The sequence below is a fragment of the Triturus cristatus genome, chromosome 2_2 (assembly GCF_964204655.1).
Source record: "Triturus cristatus chromosome 2_2, aTriCri1.1, whole genome shotgun sequence".
Taxonomy (NCBI): domain Eukaryota; kingdom Metazoa; phylum Chordata; class Amphibia; order Caudata; family Salamandridae; genus Triturus; species Triturus cristatus.
In genome coordinates this window covers 541,691,621-541,709,790 of record NC_140582.1, presented here as the reverse complement: position 1 = coordinate 541,709,790, position 18,170 = coordinate 541,691,621, and the positions used below count along the sequence as shown (strand labels likewise).

The following is an 18,170-nucleotide window of genomic DNA, read 5'->3' as shown; positions in this document are numbered from 1 at the left end:
TGCATTAATGTGCGCTATGCTCCCACTCTGTGGGTTATAGGTACAATGTCAATGTCTGTGGAAGAGAATTTTACAGTGAGAATGCCCTTAAATATTTTAGAATTTTAAGATGCAACTTTTTCTATTAGTATATTTGGTAGACATAAGAAACACTCAAAGCTAGAAGCCCAGCTAACTAAGATGCAGATGTCAAATGTACTTTAAGATCAAAATGAAACAAGAATTATGAGTTTAATATCAAGACTGTTTGCCTCACTATTCCATTTATTTTACAGAACACATTTCTTAATACTTCTTGCCATATCACTAATTACTGTGCCAAAGAAACACGTCTACAATTACCTGTATGTGAACTAGATAGTTCCCTGAATTCAATATGTAAATATTTACAGTGGAGCCATCTGTTCAAAAGAAAGATAAAATTAGATAACTCAAAAGATGAAGGTCTTAACATTAGGAAAGGTATGCAACAGTTAAATGTACAAATAACGAAGATGCCACTTTTCAAACGAAACCTCAAAGTTAAAAGAAAATTTTACATAAAGGAACTTACAAGAAAAGTGAATCCTTAACAGATAAATGTATACCTCCATCACTACAAATGTAAATATATATGTATATTTGCATAGTTATAAACACATGCTTAAATGAAAACCTCAACTAGACCCTGCCCTCTGCAACACCATCTAATAACATCCAACAATAAACATCTCAAATCTTTGAGCTATAAAAAGCTGGAGTAAGCACAAAACTGCTAATCTGTGAAATACAATAGGTATACTGGGCCTCTTTTATGAAGGCTGGCAGGCACATACTTTGAACAGTCTGTGGTACATTTACTCTCATATTTACTAGGGTGACCAAAATGTACACAATGAATTATAATGAAAAAAGTATTGCAAAGAATGTTCCCCATAATTCACAAAGTGTTTCAATCTAATGAAGCCATTTACCACTTTCTAGTAAACAAGACCGAACCATTATTTGCATTATGCATAGCCTACAAGCAAAAATATTCTTCATACTAGCAGTGTACGTTATTGGATAAACATCAAGTTGTAGATAATCTATAAACTAATAATGGTGAAAGTGGTCAAACAAAAAGGCTCGCACACCACAGATTCAGGGAAAATGTAGAACTTCAATCGAAAGAACTATGTAACATGTGATCAAATGGACAAACACTATGTCACCAATCTAGTGTTTAACAAATATCAGAAAGAAACTTTTGAATATTCATAACATAATAAACTTTTCCAGAGCACCACAAAATTAGAATCTCGGGGTCCGTCAATCCGACAGGTCCAATATTCATCATCCAAGAAACAAAAGAATGCAATTCAATTAATAAATGTCCAAAGTATGAAGACACTATGTGGATCTGAAAGTCAAAGAGCTTTTTATTTCTTTAAGCATTCAATTGGACTGAAATCCAAAACTGAGACAGCCGACACGCGTTTCGTCATTTGACAACTTTTTCAAGGCTCAAAAAATCATTCGGAGACTAGTACGCTCCAGAATGCGTCTTGCAACGGAGATGCTATTTGCTCAAGTGTACCTCTGATCCCCGAGGACGGGAATCAATTGAACTTGGACAGTTTTTAAATCAATTAATTCGCGGAAGGGATACAGTAATATCAAAATAATGTATAGTGTGCTGAGGTCAAAAAAACCTAGTAGTTATGACGTAACGGCAACAGCTATAAGCTGGTAATTCACAGGAGTTACAGTGGCGGCGGCATCGTTGGTATGGATGCAAGTTCAATTGATTACTGTCCACGTGAACAAATAGCATTTCCGTTGCAAGACGCATTCTGGAGGGTACTTGTCTCCGAATGAATTCTTGAGCCTTGAAAAATTCGTCAAACAATGAAACACGTGTCAGCTGTCTCCGTTTCAGTCAAATTGAATGCTTAAATAAAAATAAAAAGCTCTATGACTTTCAGACCAACACAGTGTTTTCATACCTTGGACTCTTATTCATTGAATCTCATTTTTTTTTCTTGGATGACTATTAATGGACCTGTCAGATTGATGGACCCTGAGACTCTAATTTTGTGGTGCTCTGGAAATGTTTAAGTTGTAGATAATGTTGATGTCTTACTATCTTGGCCAAAATAAAAAATAATTTACAAACAATTTCGAACAACGTAAATCAATTATGTCGAATGCAATTTTGAACTGTGAGGTGAAAAATGCAAAGTGGTCCACTTACAAGAGAAATTACTTGTGGCTGTTGCTACATAAACCACAAACACGTTGTCCAGTATGTACTGCTTGATGCCTTCAGATGTAATGCGGTCATTGTCCGTCCTCAACACCACAATCATCTCGAGCAACCTAGAGTGGTCAGTTGCAAAGCATGCATTCTAGCGAGAAAAATAAGAGTCTGGTTATACCTCACAGTTCAAACCTCATTATGGACAGACTTCAATTGAAACATAACAAAAGTTGGTCTACCTTAGATAACTCGTGCATTTCATAAGTAATGTCACATTTCAGATGAACCTGTAGAAGGCTGGAGTTTGTGGCATCACCCTGAAAAGGAAGATAAATCAGATGACACATTTCCTTTAAATAATAGGTTTGTTCCGGTCTTCGTCTCAAATCTGTTTAATTATGTGTATTTTGCAGAACGTGTCTCTGGCTGAAGACTTGCAGTCAATATTGTAACATATATATGACAAGAAACAGGGTCTCATGTATGCGTTTTTTTTTATTCATCCTGCGTCGTACTATATAGCACCTGCATGATGTGATGAGGATGCACAATACCCAGGAGTGTAAGAAATACCTGGGCCGCAGACATAATACAAGCCTATTTGACTTGTGTTTATAAAAAATGCACTTATCACTAACAAAATAAATGGTAAGAACCTACTGTTTGTTTATAGAATAGTATATTTCCCAAAAAGCAACGCTAACATTCATTTAACGCAAACAGAATTTTTTCTTTGAAAACAAAAATGATAGATGCGCTGCTGACACAGTATCCTCTGGGAGGCTGATAACCTTTACAAAGATTTTAACACATCTAATATTCATTAAATCACTCTCGAAAAGAAGGCCAAGTCATGCCTGCTGGTATTTCAACATTTGCATCACAGGTTGCATACCGATCCCTACAGCAGATGCAATAAGTCACTGGTCTTTCCCACACCAATAAAGCTTGAACAATCATCTGCACAGGGCTGATTGCTGCACAAAGCTCTGTTTCTGAAGAATGTCAGCTTCATAAATGTATTTTGGTCTTTGCTAAATTAATTCTGGCAGTGACAGCAGGTGTACTACAAACGAATGCAGCCGTTTCAACTGAAAGGAAACTGCAGATGGGTGAACACCTATCTATAAGATCTGTGGTTTCTTTGCTGCTCCAATGAAAATGAACGAATAAAATACATTTCCTCACTTGCCACAGAACACTGTGCGTACAAAAGATTTTCTCTATGGAGTGCATTAAAATGAACCAAATATTCGATAAATTAGACAGTTGTTTAAAAAATAGCATAGTTACAGGGGTGCCAGCATTAGGATGTTTTCCACTTCAGGATCACATGATAGCTCCATGTATTGAATGCGTTCATCGGTAGACATCTATAACCCTGGCCCACAAGCATACAAGAATGTTAACCAACTCTGCACATAACAGCAGCACTTTAAAGGTGCTTTATACATCCATCTGTACTGCATACGCCGAAGCAGATACATTTACAAATGTATTCCCTATAAAAAAGAAATCTTAAAGAAACTCAGCTCAAAGCTTCCTAAACTTTCAATAGCCAACAACAGTAGAAAAAAGAATTGACACTGAAATTCCACAAACAAATGACACACACACTGGCAAAGCCAGTACCGCCTGGTGTTGGCTAGCAGCCTTTTGACTTTGTCGCTGCTTGTTTGGTCATGTTTTTGCTGAACTTTTCTGCGAAACTGGCTAGGAGCCCATCAATATAAAAAACTGTAAGTTGGCTCAAAGCAAAAATATCTTTGCCTCACAAAGCACACTTTGCTACGACGGCAGTCCATAGTTGTGAAGGGAGTGTGTGTGGATGTGCTCTTCTAGAAAGAGCAGAATGCCGTCACTCAATGTAAAGTAAGCCAGTGACTAAATAAGGACCTACCCTATGCTGTAGTGGGTAGAAGAAATATGTGAAAGACCACAACAGACCAATGGATATAAAGAATGCAAAAAGGTGATAGAGGGAATGCTCAGCCACTGGTAATTGCTCTGGCTGCATTTCAATCCATAGGAATTCTGCACACGACGCCACCTCAGGTTGGAGCCAGCGAGACTGTTCCCATTCAAGCAGGGTCAAGACTGATTTGCATATAGTTGGGTCTAAACTTAGGTGGCATTTGTGCAAAATAATAATGGACTGGGATGCGGCCCTGCGTAATTACCAATGGCTGAAATTAGACTGCAGGGTGCAGGTTTCCCTAATTCTCTATAGGTTTTTCAGAAAATTGCTCACAGCTCATTTACAATATATCAATCTCTCCTCCTTCCTCTGAAAGTCATACCTATGCAACCTAACAATACCTAATCTCCACTAATCCCACAAACCATGAGCTCATCCAACCCCCACCAACCACCATTAACTTAGCCCACCATAAAGAAACAAATAACTGCAGGAAATGGTTTGCTATGAGCGCACAGACTAATCCCAATAACTAATATTAACCAACAACACTACACTAACCACCTGCCTTGGATCCCAAAGCAGTGTGCTGCCCAGGGTCAAGCGATTCGACCCCTCCTCAGGGGTAGTAAGCGCTATCAAAATACAATTAACAGCTGTGAGATATGCGAGCTCAGGGGCCCTCTTCACGTTCTGCAGGGAGGATTGGGGGCATTTTGCATCCGGCAACGAGGGTGTCGCGTGCGATTTGTACATCGTGACGGGGAATAACCATTCTTTAATGCACTGCAGCGTTTGTGGCCCTTTCCTTTGTTCCCTGATTGGGTGAGCGGGGCCAATCATTACAGATCTGGAGCATGTTGTAAACAGTTTACTCTAGTGGGGATGGGGAGGTCAGCCAATAGGCTGAGGTTCTTTAATGAGTATGATGCGACCCTTTATTAAAGGTAGCTTTTAAATATTTAAAAAGTCGGTTAGGACGATAGCCCTCAAACGTGCTACGCCACCCAGTGTGAATGATGAATGTATAGGCCATTATTTAGTGCGAGTTTCGTAAAACGCTCCTGGTCTCCTATGAAGCACCACAGACCAGTCAGAGAGGGGACTGGAGGACGAAGGGCAGCAGGCCGACTGGTTAAGTAGGCCCGCATTAATGCCTGACTGCTGCAGAGGCTCTTGCTGGGCATGCCCCTCCTCTATTCTATGTGCCCGATGGACAACTGATGGATGCCAAACGCTTGCCCTTCTTGGTGGATGGCAGACCCTGGAATGGGCGAGGGCAGTGTCAAAGCACGCATCGCGATTCCAGCAGGTGATGTTGGCCTGTCTATGCTCGTCACAACTAATGGGGTCCGCCATGTGACTGACTCTAGGGTAGACATGGGCACATTTTTGTTATTCAATGGGAATCTCAAGTAATTTCCGATTGTGCACATTTATTTTATTTAAATGGTTGTTTTTTTTATACAATTTTCTCTATCCGCAGTCTATCTAGTTCGAGCAGAAAAATGGCTTGCGGGAACAATAAAATAAACGTGTGCGGCTCCCAAGTGAAATGTGCTCAAAACGAGAATCTATCGCATTTTTGGCGTGATTTTTGTATATTATGTATTCCCTTGTATTAACCTGTCACACAAAATACTGTTTAAGTGCATTTCACATAATTGTGGCAATTCCGCATATTGTGCAAAGGAAAAATGAGAAGGCAGAGCTGCACAGTGGCAGGAGTTAACTGTGGGTTTTGTATTACATCAGTGGTTCTTAACGTGTGTTACGAGGACACTTTGGGGCTCCGTGACGTATACTCAGGGGGTCCACGACTGCTACAAAATTACATAATTTGAATGAATGTATTCAAAATAATAACGTATATACAAATCAAGAACCACAATTAAAATGTGAAAACTTTTTCTATATTTGATTGTGAATTAAATTAAGTATTTCAATATTTTATCATTTATTCGGTGTATGCTTATTTTTGTAATGTTGTGCAATGTTTTCAAATTATAGAAATTGTTTAGGCCAGGGGCCCAAGCGTACAAAAAATACTCAGTGGGTTCCCTCGATTCCAGTAAAGATTCAGCAGGAGTCCACGGAAGTCAAAAAGTTCAGAACTGCTGTATTGCATTATTCACCTCACACAAGGGTACGCAGCAAGGGCAGGCCTTGGCGTGATGCATGTTTTAAGGCCAATTTTAAAATACTTCACCGTTAACTAATCTGTAGGAAATGTGATCCAAGCACCTGTGCAAGTTCACACAACGCCTCTGCTTGGGAAGCGAGTGTTGCCAAGCTTGGAAGCTGTGCACACAACTAGTGAAGCGAGAACAATGCAACAAGCTATCAAAAACACCAGCACCAAACGCAAAAAAACAGAAGGATAGCAACCAAAGCAATGATTAACTGTGCTTTAGTCTGTCGGGGACCTGGCAAGTTTAAGTAGAGGACTTTTGAAAGTCACAGAGCAGGGTCATGGATGAGGCGGGTGATTGGTCGAGCAGCACTTCACTAGACAGATCGACCAGCACTGCATACTGTCGAACATTTGCACTAGTTCTACGAAGGATGCATCAGCCCAAATCATACTCAAAATCGCATTACTCAGGGTACAGTTCCGAAGTTGTTTCATCAATGGTGCAGCAAGAAGGTGTATGAGAAAACAAAATGAAAGGGTGTTAAACGGAAACAGTGCAGTTCAGGAAAAGGAGTAAAACCCGATTACTTGACCTGTTTCATACCGGCAAAGACAGTTCAAGAAGTCAGGCCACTGTGAGAAAAGGGTTTGCTAAGCACCTGCTGCCATCTTGCAGGTAGTAGTAGATACAGTACTGATCTTACGAACAGCTGGTATGTAAAATCTAAACGTGCCCTATGTTTCATAAAGGTAAACAAAGTGAAAAGAAACCAGACGAGAGGGCTACTTCCCACTATAATAGCCTCTCTATTATCCAAGTTGATACTTAACCAATTTGAGCCCATCCAATTGGTGGAGGACTGCAATTTATGGATGTATATCTGACTAACTTATGGGGAGTGGTAGGTACTTCAAGAATAGATACAAGCGATGTAATATGTGGTATTATCTAGCAAGTCTATCAACATTTTAAATCTAAGGTTATGATTTGACCAAGAACTTTCACTTTTTTTGGAATTAGCATTTGTATTAGCATTAGTATGGCATCAACATGCCTCTCCGTGTTGTGACTTTCCAACGTTTCAATCACGTTAATACATTGGTGAACTATCTAGATCCCGGCCGAACCCGACACTTTAAAAATAGAGATTCTCTTTGCATTAGGAATGCAGATTCAACTTTTCTATAAAAGAAAAACGAATATAAATTATTTTAAAGCCAGCTCAAATTGTAGGGTATATAGATTACCAGCAATGGCAGAACTTCCCCAAATGATTTCCTTGTGTGCACCACGAACTAAACTCAATTGGCAAGCAGCATTCACACAAACTTATGTTTCCATAGCCTTTTCTCTGTCATTTAAGGAATGTGGAACGCAGTTTGTTCTGGTGTTCCAGGATCCAGCTGCGGCAGTAATGTTCCAAGGAAGTCAGTTGGAGATCGCGGGAAGAGGGACAGATACTCTTATGTCGCAGGGTGATATATTATTAAAGACATTGTTGTGCATGGTTTTCTTACTTGGAGTTGAGTCAACTTTCTTCACGCTACAAGGCCTTGCTTAAGGAGGCACCCAATGGGTTTATACAGTACTTTCCTGTAATCCAAGACAGACTGGTTTGGCACCGCTTGTATAGGGCTTATTTCAGTCTGAGCCTTCCACATGGACGTTAGCAAGAGTTGTGTAACGGGCAACTAGAGCCAACACACACATGCAAGTGGCAGAATAAATATTTATAGGGGAACCATTGTAAATCTCCTTTCCTTTCATCCACTGTTAGAAAAAAACATTTTCCACTATATGGCTACAAAATCTTCAATTGAAAATGCATCTAAAATGAGCGTGATCATGGCTCTAACAGGACGGCTCATAAAAGAGGTCAACTATGTCTTAAGGGCATAAGGCCACAGCTACAAGAGTGAAGAAGCCAACAAAGAACTGCTCTTTTCACTTCATTTCTTCCAAGCCTCTCAGATTTCCAAAGACTAGATAAAAGCAGGCCAACCCACGGTATTTACCTCCACACTTTTAAAAACCTTCAAGGCTACCCTTGCAAAGAAGGAAAAATACACGGCGCACAGCCTGGAAGACAAATGTATGTGCTCTAGTAATAGCACACTACTGAAAATGCACTGGTTAAAGGCAGACGATGTTCCTTCTAGACAGTGAGAGGAGTGCTAGGAGAATATGTGCACCACAGAAGGGTCCCCGAAGGTTGGAAGAACAGGCAAGAGCCCGGTCCCCCTTTCACGCTGCATCGAGGTACGACTGCTCAAAATCCGGTAGAAGTAACTCGGAGTATTCCCACTGCATCGTCATATTTCTTATCTGGTCTGTTCCTGCTGTACATTCATATTTCTTACCCATAATGTATTTTTGTAATATTTAGCGTTTATCGAACCATGCCAGGAGCTTGGTTTACAGAACCACATAGGAGCATTACAAGTCTGAGGCCATCCGCTCTACGACAGCCAGCCTCCAATAACCAACACAGCCCTGACGCAGCGTGTGGGGAAGCAAAAGTAGTGAGGATCAGAATAGTCACACGCAAGGCAAGTCCAGTGTGAACATACTTCAAGCGGTCTCAGGCGACAGGAGGTAGAAGAATCTAACTGCTCTACGCCACAGAGCACAAGCAATATTAACACATAATCCGGGAGAATGCTTGTGCCATTGGAGAGAGCAAGTCCTAACTCAATGCAACCACCTCACCCGCCTGCAAACCCGTCAGTAAATAAGAAGCTAATGGAGAAGTCGATGGATTTTAGGCACGCTGCACAGCATAGTTGATGCTGTGCAGCACAGCATAGTTGATGCTGTGCAGCATGGCTAAAGTGACAAGCATTGACAAAGCCAATAGGTCACACACAATCAAGATCTACTGACTGTCAGCGTTTATTTAGCCATGCTGTGCAGCAGCAGGCTGCTGTGCAGCATGGCAGAAAGTTAAGAAAAAAACAACACTAAAACGCGGTCAACACTGGCAGAATCAGCGTTTTTTTTGTTGTTTTTTTTTACTTTTAACCATGCTGCACAACATGGCAAAATAAGATGGACCAAGCCGAACGGCTCTACTTTTTGGCTTAGTCAATGTTTGTTAAGGCAAAAACGTAAATAAACAAAGTACCATGTCAGTGGCAGTGTTCAGCATTATAGCGATTTTTCTTGTGTTTTTAACTATCTGCCATGGGTTGTATGGTCAAGGCATGTATGGTCAAGGCATGTATGGTAAAGGCATGTATGGTAAAGGCATATGTGTGATAAAGGTACATGCATGGTATAGATGTGTGACAAAGGCACTGCGTGTTAATGCCTGGGTTGTAAAGGCAGTTTCCATCAGCCATGCTGCACCGCAGCCGCACTGTTGTAAAACAAGTCAAAAACTACATTGAAAAAGCCAATCTTGCATAGGTGAGTCCTATTGGCTTTGCAAATGCTTGTTACATAAGATACAACTGTCTGGGCAAAGGTTACACATCGTTAGTGACAATTTTACACCCAATTATGGCAATAAGGAACTGAAAGGAGGTCAGCCAATCTCTGCAAAGGGCCTTCCGCGTTGCTGCGGTTTTAGTAAGTTTGGTCAATTTGAGCCGGAAACCTTTTTTTTTTGTTGTTGTTAAAAGCTGCAAATGATGCATTAGATGATGGATTATGTGTCAAAGGCAGCAAATCCTTAATCATGCAGAAAATGCCACAACTGCTAAATCGCATAATCCAATGCCTCTGCTCTGAGCCAACTTTCTAAAGATGGCAAGTACAAGCAAGAGGACTATTTTGCTTACATTTCTCTGCTTTACTCCATGCTTAAGAGGAGCCACAAATTTGGCAAGTGATTTGCACATCCTCTGAACTTAACGCACATCTCAGCAACGTTTTCCACATAGACCGCCCCATAAACCCACACTCTACTTACCTTGCACAACAACCAAAGCAGTCTCATGCCTGACCATGTCAAGGATATGAAGGGATTTAGACATTTTACAATAAAACTGTAGCCCCCTGTTGTATGGTATATGATGGATTGGTTATTTATGTAGTGCTTGCTAACTCTGAGAAGGGGCTGGAGCAGTTGTGGACGGGTAGCATGCTACTCCGCTAGTACCAAGTGTTACTGATCAGATCATTCATACTAGTCATCAATTGTCATGCTTGGTACCAGATTCAACATGTGAAGTCACTTGCGGTGCCACAGAAAACTGCACCACCTGTGCCGCTGGGTAGCCAAAGGTTCTGTCACGAGCAAGCAAACAAGCACTGCCTGGGATTCCTGGGCCAGTCAGGCCACAGTGCCTGGTCTATTTACTACCAGGACGCACCGCTGGGCAACAGCAGTACGTCTCAGTCAGCCGTACCCACACTGTGGGGCAGTGATACACTGTGAGTAGGTCTAAGGCTGTGTGAATCCAAATTAGCAGAGTTTGCGTTGTTGTATATAAAGGACTATAATAAATGTTATGCCTTTACAACTCTTAACGCAGGACTGTTTGGAGAAATGCCCTCTTTGTTCACCATGTGCTCTCGAATAGTACATTGAATCACAGTGTATCCTATGTAACAACTTCCCAACCATGTGAAATGAAATGTCCCCCATAACCTTGCTCCACCACCCTCCATGTCACTCGCTATGTGCTTTTCATGATTCTGTTCATCGTCTGTTTATAAAAAAACAAATTACATTGAGTTCAAGGCACAGTCTCTCGCCTGGTCAAACAATAGAACTATCCGAATTATGAAGCCGTCGGGCTCGAAGAGGTTCGTTTTATTAATTGTTCCTGTTAAGCCGCGAGCAGGGTGGAGCTGGGGTGGGTGGAACGGAAACAGCAAACGTTTCAATTCTGGGAGCAATCTCGGTTGCATTAGATATGGCAAAGGGTGTGTGTGTGTGTGAGAGACGGGGCTGGCGTACGGACAGAGCACCACAGGATGGACAAGCTAGAACCTGCTAACGTGGACCTACCGGAGACAGGGTGGGCTGCCTCGATGGATTTGATGAGGGTAGGTTAGTGTCTGGGGATGAACAGATGGATGAATGGATAGAGAGAGTCAAAGAGGATTGGGTGCATGCCTGAGGAGGAATGGACAGGCAGTGTGGTAAATAGATGAGTTTGCGTGGTTGGGTTTAACTAGATGGATACATCAATGGGCTGGTTGGGGTAAGCTGGGATAGAGGAATAGATCTAGGCAGGGAGTGCATAACAATAAACGGATGGCTGATGGTTAGTGGATGGATTAGGGGTGTTTTCAAGTGTTTGGGTGGAGGAATGAAGGAATCTATGGGTGATGGATGACTAAAGTGAGGTGAACTGATGAGTTGGTTGTTTGAATTTGGCTGGAAAATAGATTAATGTGGAGAGTGGTTGGGTGATGACTAGCTGGGTCTGTGGATGGATTGGATGGACGTATGGGTGAACTGATATCATACTGGATTGACTGTTCAGACAGCACATTCTCCACCCTTTGATGCATGGCTATTTCTGTACGTTCCAGGTTTCCTGGTACTTTTAATGAAATACTGCAATACTGATGTCATGGAGTTTATTGTAAAGCGTCTATTTCAACGTTTACTAGCACAAACACATAGGTACATGGAGGGAAGAGGAGATGTGTGTACTTCTCCATCTAGCTTCCTCATACTAAAAATGTTGAACCATATTTAAAAGGCAATGTACGCATATTAGACCAAACCTTCCATTATAACAAATATAAAATGCATAAGAATCCCACATGCATACTGTGGAAATGTGGATTTTCCTGGTCAGTTATGTCCCCTATCTTGGACCCCAACGGTTCTATATGCATGTTACAAGTACATGTATGTTCCCTCCAGTTCCAGTTTCTAAGACGCAAACATATGTGTGTCTACCGTCGACATGTTCTCTGTCAGATCCGCCATCAAAGGGCTGGATATTCGATTCATAAGTATAAAAGGCCACCGACTTTATATGGCTAAATTACTCCATTTTTACAGTTCAGGCAAGTAGGCCCGATTCTGTCCTCAAAGCCTTTCCCTGCTCTCTGTCTCTGACAGCTTCAGCTTGAGCTCGCATCTGTATCCATGAACTTTGTCCTACTCCCTGTGCAGCTAACGGTGCCTGCCTCGGCCAGTTTTCGCATGCCTGCCAAGAAGCTGTATTTCACCTTCGAATTATCTATTTTGCTCTTCAGCCGATGCATTCCTGTCTAGTGATTTAGGTAAACATTTCCTTTAGCTCACAAGCAAGGACTCAGCCTTTCCGTCCTCCTGCAAGTGATTCATAGCCCTGCTGCCATGGAAAGTTTTCTGCCCCTCGCATCTCATATAGACACTTAGACGCTTGTACACGCACACACAGTTAGTATAGAATAGATTCTGTCCGAGAGTCCTTCCTTGTGGATAACATAGTTCTCCAAACATAGGATGGTAGATATGATTTGGGATTAGGTTGACTTGACCCCCCAGACTTCTCGTCTCCACATGTAGAGCTAAATGTCAAGTCCCCTTCACCCCCTAGTTGCACGTCAATTACACGTCATGCTGCTGCGCGCGCATCTATGCCAAGTATTATCTTATAGATCCACCTATGTCTGATAATGCAAACCAATCATGTTTCTTTTATTCCTTATTACGCCTAGTTTCGATTACGTACCTGTTTTGTCACTCTTCTTATCAAATGTTACGCCTTCTACATTCGTTTCATTGTAATGCACTTATTATAAAAATACATGTCTGTCAATAAATTATTGTACTTCACTTCCTGAACCCTCGTGGTGACGGAACCTGAAGGCCGCGACTCGAGTCGGCCATTTTGAATGGAATAAAGCCCATTTAGAAAACCTCTTATACCACGGATTCTGCCTCTTGTTATTTTGAGCTATTTACTTTATTTTAAGATTCCGTATGAAATTCAGTCCGGTATATTTTTATTTACCACATAATGGCGCCCGAACAGGGACACTTTCTCATCTCACGCGCCGGCGGTGCGTTGCAGGCCCGGTCTCCTGCCACAGCTGGACGGACCATAAACGCGTACCAGCAGGATTTCCTGTAAGCTCCCTCCGGTCAAGCGGGGGCGACTGAGGCTGCGATCAACCCAGACGAGGCGGTGAGAAGTGCGAAGTATCCCGACCAGAGCCTAGCTGAGAGAGCAAGATCCGAGGTATACTGAGGCCCACCAGGTTTTCCGAAATCCCGACGTCCAGAGGGTCCGCTGTCCGCAGTTATCGAGTCCTGTCCATTCTCTGAGGCCTTCCGTTTCAAGGAGCTACTCGGTGAGTACCATCGCCGGGGAGGCGTGTTGACGCGCACATAGGTTGTGCCGGTCAAGACGGATTTGGGTACACAAATCCGGTCTGCACTGTTTAGCAGTGTATATGTACTGTTTAGCAGTATATCAAGTATTCCGAAGTATTCAGTTATTGTCAAGAATTCAGCGTGGTGATTAGTTAGGCAGACTGTCATCATTGTCGATCATTGTTAAAATGTTTAATGTTTAATGTTTAAAGTATTCAGAAAATGTCTTGCATATTGTGGTATGAATGACTGTTCATTGTTCACTGTTCATTTATTGTGTTTTTCGTATTAAGAAAATTCAAGAGTAAGTATCAGATCAGTTGTAAATATGCCGCTCTTCTCGAAGTTAAGACAGATTACTACTAGAAAAGGGGTGCTTGAAGAAGCAGTTCCTATTCCTCCTAGGGACACTCCAGGGCATTTTATGTACCATAAACATGGCTTAGATGCCATATTGTTTCTTGATCTATGGGTAGATTATACCAAGGGATTGCCGGAAAGTCAAAGGTGGCCCGTAGCGGGAACCTGGGATGCAGAGTGCATCATGAAAGTGGAGGAAGAGTTATGGAAAAGAAAGGTCAGACAGTCACAGAAAGACGCTGTTGAGTTATGGCGTAAAGAATCTCATAGACGAACAGAAAAAGCACGTAGACAAGAAGAGAGGAGTAAAGAAAGTTCAAATAAAGTTCAAGAAAATCTATTAATTGAGGAAGGTATCCGAGTGAGATCAGAACAAGTAAATAGACAAAGAAATGCTCTTATGAATGGTATGTATCCCCTACTAGCCGAAGGATTACCTAAGGCTGCTCCAGAGATACCAAAAGACTTGCCACCCCCATTATTTCCAATTAAGGTACATCCAAAAGGGCATCCCAGAACCGCAGAAGATGTTTTTCTTTCCTCATATCTAGACGATGCAGCCCCCGAGTATGCTAACGCCACACCACATAGACCGTCTGGCGGAGGGGTTCAACGTCAGGATCAGGTATCTGTACCCGTGCAACAGCAAGTCCCGACGCAAGCTTCGGCAAGCACATCTGTTTCCGCATCTGTCTCCGCAGTCGATTCTACAGGGGCATCGACGCCCATAGTTGCTGTGTCACGTTCGACGAACCCATTCACACCCGACGCCCCAGATAGGGCCACGGGAGGTGCTAGCAGTACTTTTACACCACCTAGAATAAATAAACTTGTCTTTCAAGAGTCAGCACATTCACGTACACCTAAATTCGTAAGTGAACGTACGCTTAAGGAACTCCTTGTAAATTGTAGATATGACCCGGTGGTTGGTAAAGAGGACGAAATGGTCCTGGCATCATTACGTATCAGGCGAGCCGCAGAGTATTTAGCGAGGTTACCAGGGATGATTACGCATCTAGATAACATATATCATTTTGTTCAAACAGGACGAGATCCAGGATGTATTAACAGAGCTATGGAATTCCAGAAAGTAGAGATACAGGGGGAACTGTTACGTTTCCTCATAAACTGTGTAATCAGAAATCAAGATCGTCCAGGGGTAGACCCGAATGCAATGCTTATTCTTACAAGATGGAGTCAGAATATATCAGAAGGGAGACACGATAAGCAAAATTGTATAATAGCCATGTGCCGAAAAATCCGTAAAGAAATAGAGCGTATTCATGAAGAAAGACTGGGAACAGACGAGTTTGAGCAAGATGAAGTGTCCGAATCAGGGAATTCCGCAAGACAGTCAGAGACCATAGCCTATGTAGGCAGAGGAAGATCCTGTGATAATGCTAGATGTTTTTCTGATCCCATACACTCTGTATGTCCAAATAATAGCAGAACGTATCCGACGCCTGTAATAAATCTGAAGTCTCCTGAACATTCGTTTCAAGCCGCAGATAAGATACTACGAGAACGAAGGGGTTACCACCTCCTCGATTCCATGGATGAGCAAGAATTAGCCAGATCAGCCGTTCACTGGATTGACAGTCCTGAAAAATACGGTGATGAGACCGTAGCACACACGTTTCTCAATCTCAGTACAGATGAACAACGTTTAGCTGGAATCTATATGATTCAGCAACTCCTCATATTATATAAGTGCCAACATGCTGACCCTGGTCCTTTACCTGATATATTAACGGAACTACTCACGAACAGATGGAGAGGTTCTAGTAACAAGCTAATTAAAGAGATATTAGTGTCACGTAAACAGTATGTCCTTTTTGTAAGTCCGGATTCTCTCTCGCTGCCCCACAGAGAAAGAACGCCGTACTATATGGATAGACAAAATCCTTTACGAGAAGTGCACCCAATAAAAGGCGAAGACAATGAGTTTCACCGTGTATTTGTTTACACACCCATATCAAAAATGGAATTATTAGAAATGAAGAAAGTAGTACCTAGTCATGACAAAGACCCAGCGGGCTTCCACCGAGAAATTAAAGACATGTTACTGATGGGAGAGTACACCTTTCCTGATATTATGACGATATTAAAGGTGCTTTTGCCTGCTGGCATTTATGAAAAACTGAAAGAAAAAGAGTGGGAAGTGGGAGACCAAAAGATAGACTGGACAGCATTAGCAGAGGAAGAAAGGGGCCGAACTGCAGGTTCGGGGCTCGGGGATAAAGTTAAACTGTTACCAGGTTTACTAGTACAGGTACTGCCACGTTTATTAACTACAAAAAAGGAAGATTGGGGTGCAATCACAGCCTGCAAACAAAAGCAAGATGAAGACACAAGCGATTATTATGCTCGATTTGAAAAATGTTTTGGTATAAATAGTGGTATAAAAGCAAGTAGTGATTCATATCCACATTTATTTGTGACAAAATTAGTGGAAAATGCATTACCTCCAGTAAAGAATAGAATATTGAAATTCGAGAGTACCTGGCAAAGTAACACTCCGTCGCAAATGCTACAAATGTTACAGTATCATCACAATAGAATTAGGGATGAACAAGAACACGAGCATAGACGCATGAAGGATACAAAAATGAAAATGCTAGTTTCTCAGACAGTACCAGCAGATGGTCACAAAAAGGGTGTGACACATTCTGGTGATTCTGCAGTTCCTGTAAAAGGAACCTGCAATTACTGTAAACAACTAGGCCATTATGTACACGATTGTCCAGTCCTGAAACGTAATATAGCTACAGGTATTGCAAAGGAGAGACCACGATTAGTTAGACAAGATCAGAATGAACAAGGAGCTATGCAGCATGGACAGTCCATGCCAGTTCAGCAACAGTCCATGCCAGCCTCACAGCAACCCATACAGTTTGTGCCAGCTGCACCACCGTTGCCTGCTACTGCCACACAAACCACAACACGACAAATGTATCAGACTGCACAGTATGAATACCCTGAATATCAGCGCTACGCATGAACCAGCCTAGAGAGGGAAGTTGACTTACCGCTTATCGAGATTCCTGTAGATCAAGAAGGACCTTATGTACATAGTGAATTATTAGGTCAAGATAGAAAATTCTTACTCGATACAGGGGCAAGTCGAACAACTATAAAACGAAGTGAAGTTCCAGGGGCACCCCTCTCAGGCTCTCAAAATGTTTCCCTTGGTTTTTCGGGAAAACCTATTGTTAATGAAGTATCACAGCCTCTACCACTTACGATAGGACCTTTGACACGAACTACAGATTTATTGCTTACTAAATCATGCCCAGAAAATCTGTTAGGAATTAAAACTCTGAAAGCACTAGGAGCCATAATATGTTGTTCTCCGGAAGGAGTAAGGTTGTTTTTACGTGATTTTAAAGGTCACTATGTGTCTAGAGACATGGATCCCCGACTACAGACTTTACCAGTACATCTATGGGCACAAGGCCCTACGGATGTTGGCTGCATGAACATTACACCCTATCGAGTTACATTGAAAGCAGGAGTGGTACTACCACGAATGCGACAATACAAGTTACCGCATGATGCTGTAGTGGCTTTGCTGAAAATCATTGATGAGCTGATTGCCCAGGGAGTAGTTGTAGAAACAGACTCCAATGTATGTAATTCACCGATAATTCCGATTCTTAAACGAACTGACCCTACTGCCCCGCCAGTATACCGATTGGTTATTGATTTGCGTGAACTAAACAAGTGTATTGTACCACAATTCCCTGTGGTCCCTGATATATCATCATTGTTGACAGCAATTGATTCCGAAGCAACATTCTTTACTGTAATCGATCTCAAGAATGCCTTTTTCAGCGTCCCAATAGATCCGGAAAGCCAATACTTGTTCGGATTCAGTTTAAATGGGCGCAGCTTTAAATTCTCACGCGCTCCCCAAGGATTCACAGAAAGCCCCAGCATCTACAGCCAAGCATTGAAACGAGAACTTGACAGTATCCACATGCCAGTCAATACTGCACTGCTTCAATATGTCGATGATCTGCTGATCACCGCGAGAAGCGAGTCAGAATGTGAAAAAGCTTCTCTGACAGTTTTACATTTCCTAGCCGACAAGGGGCACAAGGTGTCCCCTTCTAAGCTGCAATTCTGTGTTCAGCGAGTTATTTATCTTGGTCACTCGCTGTCCAAGGAGGGAAGGCAGCTTACACCAGATCGCATCCAGTTAATTGCTAACATGTCAATACCCCAGACACAGAAGGAGGTGCGGGCTTTCATAGGCCTCACTTC

At 42.1% G+C, this 18,170-nt stretch overlaps 1 protein-coding gene across 3 annotated transcripts in view; it reads right to left on the bottom strand.

Moving 5' to 3' along the window:
* Positions 1-18,170, bottom strand: part of TMEM131L (transmembrane 131 like) — a 553,379-nt gene that overhangs the window by 249,104 nt on the left and 286,105 nt on the right. For all 3 annotated transcript variants that reach the window (XM_085641690.1, XM_085641691.1, XM_085641692.1), the window contains 3 exons: positions 2,461-2,538; positions 2,216-2,369; positions 343-401 (listed from right to left, as the gene is read on the bottom strand). In XM_085641690.1, coding sequence (XP_085497816.1) covers positions 343-401; positions 2,216-2,369; positions 2,461-2,538 — 291 coding nt within the window. The remainder of the gene's footprint in view (positions 1-342; positions 402-2,215; positions 2,370-2,460; positions 2,539-18,170) is intronic.